Here is a 13,144-nt window from a genome sequence, read left to right as displayed (position 1 = left end):
ACGTGATTGAAGATATGTATTTCTGGCTTCTTTACTTTTGCTTTTTGAGGTTAGGCAATATGAAGTCCAATGCTCCTTTTCCTTACTATCCATACAATTATTTCTATGAAGTCTCAGAGGGAGCAGCTGTTTCCTTCAAACTGCGTTACAAAGTCATGAGTTTGCTTTGGTGTTGTTCTGGCCATTTCCTGCAACAGAGGCCTCTTGATGTTGTTCTAATGTATGTATTTCAGAGTAATCACTTCACTAATTTACATTCTGTTTTGGATAATATATCTAATTTCTGGTCAGAAACTTACGGAAGCTAAGCTAGTGACCAAGTTGAAAAGGTTCAATTGTTAAAAGTGAGACCAGATAAGCCATTCCAAACTTTTTAAAAATGTCTATAGTTAGAGACAGATTCTTCTCTTTGTTTTTTGGAGTCTTGTATCTTTAACCAATCAATTTTTGAAGAAAGACAGTGGGAATGGATTTTAAAAGTCTTCTGTGATGGTTTTAATTCTGTATATCAGTTTCAGGGTTGTTCTGATGTCTTTAAAGATCCTCTTGAAGAGTGGTCCATTTACTTTTTCTAACAATAAAGTGGCCTCTCTAGGTATACCCACTAGTAGTTGTACAAGTTGATATAAATCATGGATATTAGGAGAATCTACCACACAGATCAATCTGAATTGTTACTAAATTCTTCTATATTATGGGGATCCAGAAGGACTTTAACAACAACATTTAAATCTGATGAGGTCAAGGACTAAAAAAAAATCTTGTTTATGTGGGTACACAGGTTATTTACCTTCCTTCACAGGTGGGAAAGAATCAATAACAAGGATTGGGTGGGGAGTTCATGGTAAACAATTTAATGGAGACAAGGAGAGGCAAAGTGGAAGAAGAACTCAAGGTAAAAAACTAAGGGAAGGGGGCCCTCCCTGGTGGCGCAGCGGGTTAAAGCACAGCACTAAGAAGCTAAAGCCACTTCCGCATGAGTTCCATCCCCGCCTGCCCCGGAGGTGACCACATGGCGTGGCAGACCTCTCCTGACCCGCCCGCTGCTCCTCTCAGCAGTGTGCTTCATCGATCTGCCTGTTCTGCTCCCCACTCTTTCTGGTGAAGCCTCTCACCGCCCCTAAGTCTCTGGCCTGTTCCCCAGTTCTGGATGCACAAATAAATAAATCTTTAAAAAAAAAAAAAACTAAGGGAAGAAAAAGAGAATCAGGAAAAGGAGGACTCAATGTAGAACAAAGGGCTAGGTTGTAAGTGAGATCAGTGATGATGGTAGGAGTCCTTAGGAAACTATACAGTTTGCGGTGGACTATAGACATTTTTTATTTTTAAGCTGTCTCATGCCAAGCAAAATAAACTGAAAATTGATGAGAAGTAATCTCAAAAGTCTTGCGACTTGATACCTTGTGATAGATAGGTTTAGGGAAATTCCAAGTGTCCCAAAGGGGCCACTGGAGTTATAAATTGTCCTTTATCCTCAATAAAATGTTGCCATTTGAGGAAGTTGATGATCTGAACTTTCACCTTCATGGTGAAATATGTAAATGGTGGAAATTTTGAAGAATATTAAGAAGTAGGTAGAGAGTTTCCTATACTACTAAAGTTAAACAATAACAATAAACCAAGCCAAGGGAAGTCGCAAAGAATCAAGGTCAAACTCTTACCTTGCTATCAAGGACAGATGTGTGGAACCCATGGATTAGGATTGGGATTTACCATGAGATCCTCATTTTGCCAATCTGGGAAGCAGCATATTTACTGGAGAGACCTCAGGACCTGAGTGAGAGAAAATGGGCCTAGAGCTGGGTTTCTACTTCCATTCCAGCAATGATAAAGACAAAAATCAACTAAGAAAGGAAATTTTATTCATCCTTTTGTAACATGGAGAATAGCTCAGATCCAAAGGTACATTTTTTTCCCTTAGACTTTTATGTGGAGGTGTTAGACAAGTGATACATGGAATGGTAGAGTGAGTTAGTTAAGAGTGTTTTTGTAATCAGAAGTTTCTCAGCTGAACTGGAAATGTTTATGTTTCTATTGGGCTAGAATGGTTAGGCCTTTAATCTGTTAATCATTCATGAGACAAAGGACTAGAAATTAGCGACTGCTTTTGACATTGTTGGCAGGTTCAGGCAAAAATGGAAATATTTATGTTTAACCTTCTCACAGGTAAATAATGGGTCATCTGTGAGTACTACAGTATCCATGAAAAAGAGTGGTCAGTGAGTTTTATGTAAGTCATATGGGAAAAGGTGGGTAGTTGTGATAAGCTATCTCAGAACTCAGAATGCAAAAAGGAGTTAATTGGGGAAGAAAAAAATTTGAAGGAATTTCAAAATTATCACTGGCTTCCTGGAGCAGCAGGTTTTGGGAAAGTTCAGCATATTCAGTTTCAAGGTTAGCTTTTCCCATTATGATCCAGTTAATTTGACAGCATTTGTTGAATAGACTTTCCTTTCCCTCACTGAATAGTTACTGCCAATGTTGTTTTTAAAATCAAAACTTCAGTTCTTCAGTTGCATTAGTCATGTTTCAAGTACTTAAGAGACACTGTGGTTAAAGGCTACCATACTGACTAGCACAGGTATTGATACTGCTGCAGGCCTTACAGTGCAGTGTCTAATAAATTTTTTCATTTTGTGATTAATAATCTAAAGCAAATAACAGTGTTAAGGACATAGATGAAGAAGTTAAAATTCAACACTAAGCACAATTTGGTTTTTTTGGTTTGTTTTTTAGTTTTAATAAGCAATGTATTTTAAAAAGTAAACTTTTTCCAATATAACTTTTATTTAGTCAAAAATAATGACTTTCAAAATAGACCAAAATTATTGCTGAATAGATTAGACAAATATGTTCCTAAAATGCATTCTACCTTTTGTCATGTTTATTATTATATCTGTTACTGTTTTCTGTATTTTCCTTTTCACATTATTTTCCTGTGCATCAACCCACCACTGTGACTTCATTCTTCTCATATGCAGCATGGTTTAATGACCTGGACTCTGTTCTCACATTAAATACTTTCACCATTAAAAACAAAAGATAAATCTTTATACATCTCTTTGCTTTAACTGAACACAATTTATTTTTAAGATTTTATGCAGTCACTCCCTGTCTTTTCAAGATATTTATGTCTTTTCAACAAATACAGATTTGTACCCCATACAGATCTGTTGAAAAGACATAAATATCTTGTGTAAAATGGCATAGTTATTTGCATGTAACCTACATATGGCTTTTCATACTTTAATCATCTCTAGGTTAGCTTATATACTAACTGCACTGTGCATGCTATGAAAATATGCAATAATTACTGTTAGGAATGCAAAACAGGACAGCTGCCCTTTTGGAAATCATTTTGGCAGTTCCTTAACAGCTGATAGGATCCAGCAGTCACACTCCATGGTATGTATGTGCCAAAAAAGGAGTTGAAAACTTACATCCATGGAAAGAAAGCCCAGTAGATGAGTATTCTCGGGTAAATAACAGGTAAAAAGATAACTAAAATATAATACAATGGAATTTTGTACAAAGATAAAAAAAGAGCTATTAAGTCTTGAAAAGATGGGGAGGAAATAGAAATGCATATTGCTAAGTAAAAGATGACATATTAAAATGCTACATACTGTATGATATCAAACTATTTGACAGTCTGGGAAGGGTAAAACTGTATCAACAGTAAGAAAATCAGTGGTTCCCAGGTGTGGGAGAGAAGGCTGAAACATAAACTGAACACAAATGATTACTAGGGGAAATGAAACATTCTGCTACTGTAATGGTGGATACAGGACACTGTACATTTTCCAAAATGCATACATTTTACTACAAAGAGTAAACTATTATAAACTATATGCTTTAATTAGTAATAATACTATCAGTATAAACTCATTACTTGTAACAACTATACATACTAATGCAAGCTGTTAATGGAGGAGCTGTGAAAGAGTAGAGTTTATTTGAGCTTCTTGTAATTTCTACTCTCTATACGGTAAACCTAAAATGATCTGGGTTTCTACAGAAACCTAAAGGGATTTCTGTAGAAATCAGCAGGTTTTTTTTTTTTAACTCCGATAGTTTCACAAATTCAAATTAGAGGATGCTTCATTTTGCACAAATGCTAGACAAACGCTCAAACTTATTAAACCCTTTATTATAGGTGACGCGAACATACCTTATTAATTAGTCTAATATTCTATATTTAGAGTAGTATCTGACGTAATTTTTCCTATTCAATCTTCACGTAACGCTCTGATACTACAGTTGCTCATATTTTAGAAACAGGACATAGTTCTGACAGAGAAGGCAAACGATCGATAAATACAGAACAGGCGGCTAATGCGGATTCTGAACCCAAGGTTCGAAACCGTAAAACCAAATCGAGGAGAATTACCGATTTTTAATTCCGTCAGCTTGAACAATGAACGGCCACTATCTCGCGATATTATTGAAACTACTATTCCCGTTATGCAAAGCGGCCTCTGTCCAGTGGCCTAAACCCATTAGTCTGAGGGCCCCAGCATGCCTCGAGGCGCGAAAGGCTACCTGGGAGCTGTAGTTCTCCTAGACGCCTACCGGTTTTGCCAACGCAGCGGTAGCGGCTTTCTTGGCTCCAGCCAGCGGTTCCTGTGAGGGCGAGCTGAGGCAGAGAAAGGGCGCAGAACTGGAAAAGGGTGAGTCAGACACGGTCTACGCAATAGAGGGAGGTGGCACCGTGGAGTGGGGCTGAATTAGTAAATGGACACGTGCTACAGTCTCTCCAGAGACACCGAGAGCTTAGAGCCAGTGAGAGGAGGCTCAGGAGGAACCAGAGCCCGGTCCGTGCACCTGTTCTCTTGGCACCCCGCCGCCATCTCCAACATGCAGTCCCGGGAAGAGGCTCCGCGCTCTCGGCGCCTTGCCAGTGCCCGCGGTGGAAAGCGGCCCAAGAGAATTCACAAGCCCACAGTATCGGCGTTTTTCACTGGCCCAGAAGAGCTAAAGGACACAGCCCATTCGGCCGCCCTGCTGGCACAGCTCAAGTCCTTTTACGACGCACGGTTGCTGTGTGATGTGACCATCGAGGTGGTCACTCCTGGCAGTGGGCCTGGCACCGGCCGCCTTTTTTTCTGCAACCGTAACGTGCTGGCTGCCGCGTGTCCCTACTTCAAGAGCATGTTCACTGGCGGCATGTACGAGAGCCAGCAGGCGAGCGTGACCATGCACGACGTGGACGCCGAGTCCTTTGAGGTGTTGGTGGACTATTGCTACACGGGTCGTGTGTCCCTGAGTGAGGCCAACGTGGAGCGCCTTTATGCGGCATCTGACATGCTACAGCTGGAATATGTGCGGGAAGCCTGTGCCTCCTTCCTAGCCCGGCGCCTTGACCTGACCAACTGCACTGCCATCTTCAAGTTCGCGGATGCCTTCGGCCATCGAAAGCTCCGATCACAAGCCCAGGCCTTTATAGCCCACAACTTCAAGCAACTTAGTCAGATGGGTTCAATTCGGGAGGAGACTCTGGCAGACCTGACCCTGGCCCAGATGCTGACTGTCTTACGGCTAGATAGTCTAAACATAGAGCAAGAGCAAACAGTATGTCATGTGGCGGTGCAGTGGTTGGAGGCAGCTCCCAAGGAGCGGGGTCCCAGTGCTGCAGAAGTCTTCAAGTGTGTGCGTTGGGCACACTTCACTGATAAGGATCAGACTTACCTGGAAGGGCTGCTGACCAATACCATTGTGAAGAAGTACTGCCTTGACCTTATCGAAGGAGCCCTGCAGCTGCGTTATGGTGACATGTTGTGCAAGTCTCTGGTGCCAGTGCCAGAGACCAGCAGCAGCTCTGTTGTATCTGCAGCAGAAAATCCACCCCAGAGGCTGGGTGTGTGTGCCAAGAAAATGGTGATCTTCTTTGGTCACCCTAGAGATCCCTTTCTGTGCTGTGACCCATACTCTGGGGACATTTACAAAGTGCCATCACCTGTGACCTGCCTTGCTCACACTAGGTCTGTAACTACCTTAGCAGTCTGTGTTTCTCCAGACCATGACATTTATCTAGCTGCCCAGCCCAGGAAGGACCTCTGGGTGTATAAACCTGCCCAGAACAGTTGGCAGCAACTTGCAGACCGCTTACTGTGCCGGGAAGGCATGGATGTGGCATATCTCAATGGCTATATTTACATTTTGGGTGGGCGAGACCCTATCACTGGAGTTAAATTGAAGGAAGTGGAATGCTACAGTGTTCAGAGGAACCAGTGGGTACTGGTGGCTCCACTACCCCATTCTTTCATATCTTTTGACCTAATGGTAATTCAGAACTATCTTTATGCTCTCAACAGTAAGCGCATGTTCTGCTATGATCCTAGCCATAATATATGGCTGAAGTGTGTTTCTCTCAAGCGCAATGACTTTCAGGAAGCCTGTGTCTTCAATGATGAAATCTATTGTATCTGTGATCTCCCTGTCATGAAGGTCTATAATCCAGTCAGAGGAGAATGGAGGCAGATAAATAATATTCCCATGGTGTCAGAGACCAACAACTACCGGATTATTAATCATGGCCAAAAATTACTGCTGATCACCTCACGCACCCCACAATGGAAAAAAAATCGAGTGACAGTATATGAATATGACATTGGGGCAGACCAGTGGATTAATATAGGTACCACATTAGGCCTCTTCCAGTTTGATTCCAACTTTTTTTGCCTCTCAGCTCGTGTTTATCCTTCTTGTCTTGAATCTGGTCAGAGTTTCCTCACAGAGGAAGAAGAGGTACCTAGTGAATCTAGTACTGAATGGGACTTAGGTGGATTCAGTGAGCTGGATTCAGAGTCAGGAAGTTCAAGTTCTTTATCTGATGATGATTTGTGGGTACAGGTGGCACCTCAGTAACTTGGGATAAGCAGAGTTTGTTCTAGATGTGTTGAAACCCTAAGATATTTTTTTCTGGTTTGGAAAGTAGCCTAGCTAGATACTTTTTCCATTCTTCAGGAGAAAAGAAAGTTTGATTTGGTCTTAAAAGAGTTTTGTTTGAAATACTAACATAGTTTTATGTTAAAGAATTTAAGCACTGAAGTCAACCTGTTTCATTTACAATACTGATTTGGTTGTTTAAGATACTTATGTTTATTTATTTTAATGTATTATTGTTTATTTATGTTATTTATGTTAATTTATGTTAATTTAATCTTTATTATTAAGAATTACTGTGTAGTGCCACAAGTACTGTAACGAATTTTAGTTTTCATAACAGAAAACTGATTGGGTAGGAATTAGTTAAATAGGCTTTGAAAGTATATATTTTCCTTTCGAATAGTATAATAGAGTTCCAAAACTATAAATTAGTGGGGTTTTGCAAAATATGTTATACGTTATAGTTTGCTAACTTTGAGTTTCCTTTCTTTTTGTGGAAAAAAAATGTTTGATGTGACTGAATGGTGATTTCATTTGTTGTATAATTTTGTATAAGTTCAAAGAAAGAATAAAGTACAGAGGAGTACAAACAAAAAACAGGATTATACTGTTCAAAATATATTTCAGTTTTAATTTTGTAATATAAAATGTGTATTTACAAAAAATGACCAATTCTCCATCTAAAAGTATTTCATTCTAGTAGAATCATCAGCTATCTAAAACCTTTAAAGACAAAACAGTAACTGCTTTAAGGTTCATATTTTTTTATCTATACTTGATACATGCTTCATTGAATCAGAGGCATACTTTTTTCACTGGACATGATTGTGTACATTTTTATCCATTATCTTATAAAAGCTTATGTGATTATAAAATATTTTTTGCTGTACAGTTTTGTGTGTTCATCTTAGAGAATTTGTCAACAAAATATGTGATTATTCTTTACTGTTTCGTGAGGTAATACTGACTGTGAAAATATGTATAAGCTAAGAACAGTATTTTATTGAGATAAGTAGTTATTGTGTCTATCAACTATAAAATCAAGTGCCAGCAGAGAATTTAAAACTGTAAGTTGTGTAGAGAACTGTTTTGTGTGGCATTGACATATTCTGTCAGTTTTGTAAGTTACTAAATGTTATTATCAGCTTAAAGGTATTTTTGTATTAAAAGTTTACAGTTAAATAAGGCAAGTGGATGATGGCATTTGAGGCCAGTAGTGAAAGTATGTTTTGTCAAAAATATTTCCCTACGCAATGGTATACACAGCTATTTTATTATGGTACATGTATCTGTTTTATGTTTCTCTGTAAACCATGCTACAGTCTTGGTTTCTGTCACCATATCTAAGGGAAAGTTCAGAAAGAGAGACTAAATTACCCAACTCTGATGTTGTTTAATAGAAGAAGACAGAAGTGCTTACCTCTTATGGGTTTGTTTGCAGATATGGTTATCTGTGTTTATGATACTTATACACGATAAATGACCACATGTTTGTAAGTGTATAAATTTTTCCATATCCGGTGATAATTATCTTCCTGAATCTTCATTCAACAACATGATAATTCTTCCTCTGTGTTTCTCTAGTGACAAAATGGTAACACTTCTTACACTCTGGTAAAGTACAGAGGAATGTGCTTTCAGGCAGAATTTTTGAATGAAATACTGTAGGAGGAATGAAAATCAAGAGAAAGGAGAGACCCAAAAAGTTTTTTTTGCCCCTTCTTAGCCACTTTGATTGGCCACTTGAAGATTTTACAAAATGTTCCTGGTGAACATTTTTAGTAAAATAAGATTCTATCCTAGCAGTATAAGTTTTCCTTCAAACAGGCAAACATGCTTTTAGTTGTCTATGACTATATTTGTTCCATATGACCACAGGGTTGTTACAGCACTATATTTGACACAATACTGTTACTTATTTTATTTATTTTTTGGGGGGGCCAACTTCTCTTTAGTAACTTCTTGTGGATTGCTTTTTATCTTGTCAGATTGAAATAGGACAGTGATGATCTCAACCAGATTATCTATCTATCTACAGAAATAAGGTAGTATTCTACCAATTTATAAATGACAAATTTTTCAATTTATCATTTTCAATCTTTCAGTTAAAACATATGCTTAATAGTTAACATCTTTGTTTACAAAGAGGTTTTCTGGGAAGAATTTTGGCTTTGTGATGTGTTTGTGATTAGGGAATAGGTGTTAATCATTATTTTATAGATATGTGATTTGTATGTGATTAGTTGCAAATAAAACTGCTACTAGAACCCAGACTTCTTGACTTTTCATTCACTGTTTCTGCTAAATGTATAACCCTTGCTTGCGCAGTGAATGACACAACTGACATTGTTGTAATCCCTTACAGGAAAACTCTTGTCTCAATTTTCCAGTTAATCAGCACATCTTTCACTATAGTGTTTGCAGAACTACTTAGTGGTAAGATTTAGAATGACCTTAATTAACTTATACTGTACCTGTATTCCTGGAAAGTTCAAAGAATCCATATTTTTCCTTAATTTAAAATGATAGGTAACATTAGGGCTTCCAAAGAGATAGAAATTAAGTTAGCAATTGGCTTGTCTAAATATGGATTAAGATTTAAATTAAGTTATAATTGCTTTTATCATTTCTAGTAGAATAGGAATTTAGAAAAAAAATTGTACCTGATTTTGTTTAGGATGTGGAAAAACTTTGATTTTTTTTAAAAGATTTATTTATTTATTAAAACTTTGATCTTTTCACAAGGAAAAAAAGGCAAACCTTCATAATTTTATCATTTCCATGATGTTGAAATGATAAAATTTTTATTACTTCTTAAGTTCACCAGAGCCAACGTAATAGTGCTCATTGACAGTAGCTTCATTTTATCTGCTTGAAAATTTTAACCCCATTTTCATCATTTTAACTAACATAGAAAATGTGACTAGTGTAGAAACTCAAGAATCAACAAGAGAGTTTTTAGAACCAAGATGGTTCAGCAATCTAATAATAATTAAAAAAGATACTGTTCACAGAAGCTACCAACTTCAAAGTATCATGGAGTAATGTTTTATGCAGAATAGGGAGAAGGGGTTCATCTACTCTTGGCTTTGAGCCATTGGTTATCTGAATGTGTTTCATAAACTTCTGTTTAATACAGGGTTAAGGATATAATCTGGTTTAAATTAAGTACAGGGAGAGAAGTTAAGAGATTTTATGTATCATTTCATCTATACCTGACACAGTTTCTCCTAAGACAATCTACTTAGTTTGAGTCAATCACATTTTACAAAGCAATTTTAGCTTTGGAGGTGAAACTGTAACCATCATATTGAAATTAGAAATACTTATTTTTTTTTAAAGATTTTATTTTATTTATGCATAACAGAACTGGGGTACAGGCCAGAGGTGCAGGGGTGGTGAGAAGATTCACCAGAGACAGAGCGGGGAGCAGAACAGGCCGACTGCTGAGGGGAGCAGCAGGCGGGTCAGGAGAGGTCTGCCGCGCCATGTGGCCACCTCCCAGGGTGGGGATTGAACTCATGCTGCAGTAGCTTTAGCGCTTTAACCTGCCACACCACCAGTAAGAAATACTTATTTAGGGCAACTATTCATTAAGTGTATGAATACCAATAAAAAAAAAACTATGTGAATGCCAAAACAGCTTTTTGTGCCTTAAAGAAAGAAAACAACCAGGACCATGAACTATAAGCAGTATTACCTTAATTTACTTTATTTTTAAAAAATTTTTTAAAAATTGAACTTTTTTTAGATGAACATATATACAATGGAATATTACTCAGCAACCAAAAAAAAGAAACACATGACTTTTGCAGCAACTTGGATGGAGCTGGAAAGATCCATCCAAGTTGGAAAGATCATGCTTAGTGAGATAAGCCAGAAAGAAAAACAAAAATACTGGATGGTTTCACTCATAGCAGGAGTATAATGGACCAGGCGAGAAAATAATAAGAATAATGAACAGTCATATACCAGAGACATTTTTTGGGGGTAGAGTGGGGAATGGGATCAAAAATGGGGGGTTGGAGGCTGGGAGGGAAGTGCACGGGAATATGGTGATGGCACATGGATGACTTGGTGATGGGAAACCCACGGTGATTACAACTGAGATGAAAAAAAAGTTCAAAATGATGTAAAAGTAAAACTATTATATTTTTAAAAAATTGAACTTTTTTTTTTTTAAAAAGATGTATTTATTTATGCATACAGAACTGGGGCACAGGCCAGAGGTGCAGGGGTGGTGAAATGATTCACCAGAGACATAGTGGGGAGCAGAAGAAGCAGATCAATGAAGTACACTGCTGAGGGGAGCAGCGGACGGGGCAGGAGAGGTCTGCTGTGCCATCTGGGTCACCTCTAGGGCGGGGATCAAACTCATGCTGAAGTAGCTTAAACTTCTTGTGCTTTAAAGTTGTGCTTTGACCTGCTGTGCCGCCAGGGAGGGCCAATTTGCACATTTTTAAAAAGTGTTATTTATGTATACAAGAACTGGGGTATAGGCCAGAGTTTGGGTGGTGGGGACTAAGAGGATTCATCAGACACAGTGGGCATCAGAAAAGGCAGATCGGCTGAAAATACACTGCTGAGGGGAGCTGTGGGTAAGACAGGAGAGGTCTGCCACGTTGTGGGACACCTCCCTGGCCAGGGATCAAACTTGTGCTGCAGTGGTTGCTGATAGCTTCAGCAGATAGCTTCATAGAGCTGCGCTTTTAACCCCTTGAACCACCAGGGAGGGTCCAAAATTTTTGCACATTTTTTTTTTTAAAGATTTATTTATTTGTTCATACAGAACTGGGGTACAGGCCAGAGGCTTAGGGGCGGTGAGAGGCTTCACCAGAGACAGAGTGGAGAGCAGAACAGGCAGATCTATAAAGTACACTGCTGAGGGGAGCATCGGGCAGGTCAGGAGAGGTCTGCCACGCCATGTGGTCACCTCCAGGGCAGGCGGGAATTGAACTCATGCGGAAGTGGCTTTAGCTTCTCAGTGCTGTGCTTTAACCCGCTGTGCCACCAGGGAGGGTCTTTTTGCACATTTTAAGGGAAAAATTTAGCATCAGGCAAAGCCTGTTCTAGAGTCCAAATGTCTTGAGATTTTTTGGTTTTTTACAGAGAAGATGTAATGGGGATATTGTTTTCTCTTATTTTGTATTCAACTAGAATATAGGTGTGGTTGTATGTAATAAAAACCCAGGAGTTGTTTACATGATAATTTTCTCATGTGGAAGGTTAACCATTGTCACCTCTCATCTGGAAAATCAGCTGAAACCCAGATTTTACTGTGTTCCTGCTCTCCCTTGTATATTGCTCTGTCTGTATATATTCTAAACTGGTGACCCCTGTGTCACATTCCAGCTATCAAAAAGGGAAGAAAAGGGGAGAGCCTGACCTCTCCCTGTAAGGGAAATAATGCATATTGCTTTCAGTTACCTGATATTTGCCAGATTATAGCTGCAGGGGTGCTTGAGATAGGTAGTCTCTATTCTAGTCAACATGCATCTCATTAAAATTCAGAGGTTCTGTGCCCTCCCTGGTAGTGCAGCAGATTAGGACGCAACAGTGCAAGCTAGCCGCAGCCACTTCAGTGTGAATTTGATCCCCAGTCCCAGAGGTGATCCACATGGTGTGGCAGACCTCTCCTAAACCCCCTGCTGCTCCCCTCAGCACTGAGTGTACTTTGTCAATCTGCTGTTCTACTCCCCACTCTGTCTCTGGTAAAGCCTCTCACCACCCCTGAACCTCTGGCTTGTACCCCAGTTCTGTATGAATAAATACTTCTTTAAAAATTTATAAAATTCAGGGGTTCTTTGTTATAGAATGGAAGAGAGGATATGAAGTTAAATAGCATTATCTGCATTTTATGTCAGACCAGATTTTATCACATGGCCATGATAATAGTCCTAAGGGTTATTGCAATCAACAAGCTTCCTAACCCAGAAGGATTTAGGCAGCTCCCTGAAGTCTTCTATACAGAAAAGACAATGACATTTCATTTTGTTTTGAGTAAATAAAGTTTCATAGACTGTGTATTGGTTTTCTAGATCATGAGCAATTTTTTGGCTTTGTGTCATGGGAAGTTTCAATTTCCTAAAATAAAAAACAGAGCATTGAGGGCCCTCCCTGGTGGCGGGTTATAGCACTGCACTGAAAAGCTGAGGCCACTTTCGCATGAGTTCCATTCCTGCCTGCCCCAGAGGTGACCACATGGCGCGACAGACCTCTCCTGACCCGCCCGCTGCTCCCCTCAGCAGTGTACTTC

The 13,144-nt window shown here is 39.1% G+C and overlaps 1 protein-coding gene across 1 annotated transcript; it reads left to right on the top strand.

Moving 5' to 3' along the window:
* Positions 1 to 4,608: 4,608 nt before the first annotated feature.
* On the top strand, positions 4,609 to 7,048 carry KBTBD6 (kelch repeat and BTB (POZ) domain containing 6). The gene has a single exon (XM_004680121.2). The coding sequence runs from the start codon at positions 4,735 to 4,737 to the stop codon at positions 6,865 to 6,867; it is 2,133 nt and encodes a 710-aa protein (XP_004680178.2). The 5' UTR covers positions 4,609 to 4,734; the 3' UTR covers positions 6,868 to 7,048.
* Positions 7,049 to 13,144: the final 6,096 nt, after the last annotated feature.

The sequence above is a fragment of the Condylura cristata genome, unplaced genomic scaffold, assembly GCF_000260355.1.
Source record: "Condylura cristata isolate star-nosed mole 26May11 unplaced genomic scaffold, ConCri1.0 scaffold00010, whole genome shotgun sequence".
Taxonomy (NCBI): Eukaryota; Metazoa; Chordata; class Mammalia; order Eulipotyphla; family Talpidae; genus Condylura; species Condylura cristata.
The sequence above is the reverse complement of the archived record's forward strand: the minus strand, read 5'-3'. Positions and strand labels throughout refer to the sequence as shown.

Bases quoted from the DNA above. Each gene is read 5' to 3' on its own strand.
- KBTBD6 (XM_004680121.2), top strand. From the start codon at position 4,735: ATGGACACGTGCTACAGTCTCTCCAGAGACACCGAGAGCTTAGAGCCA.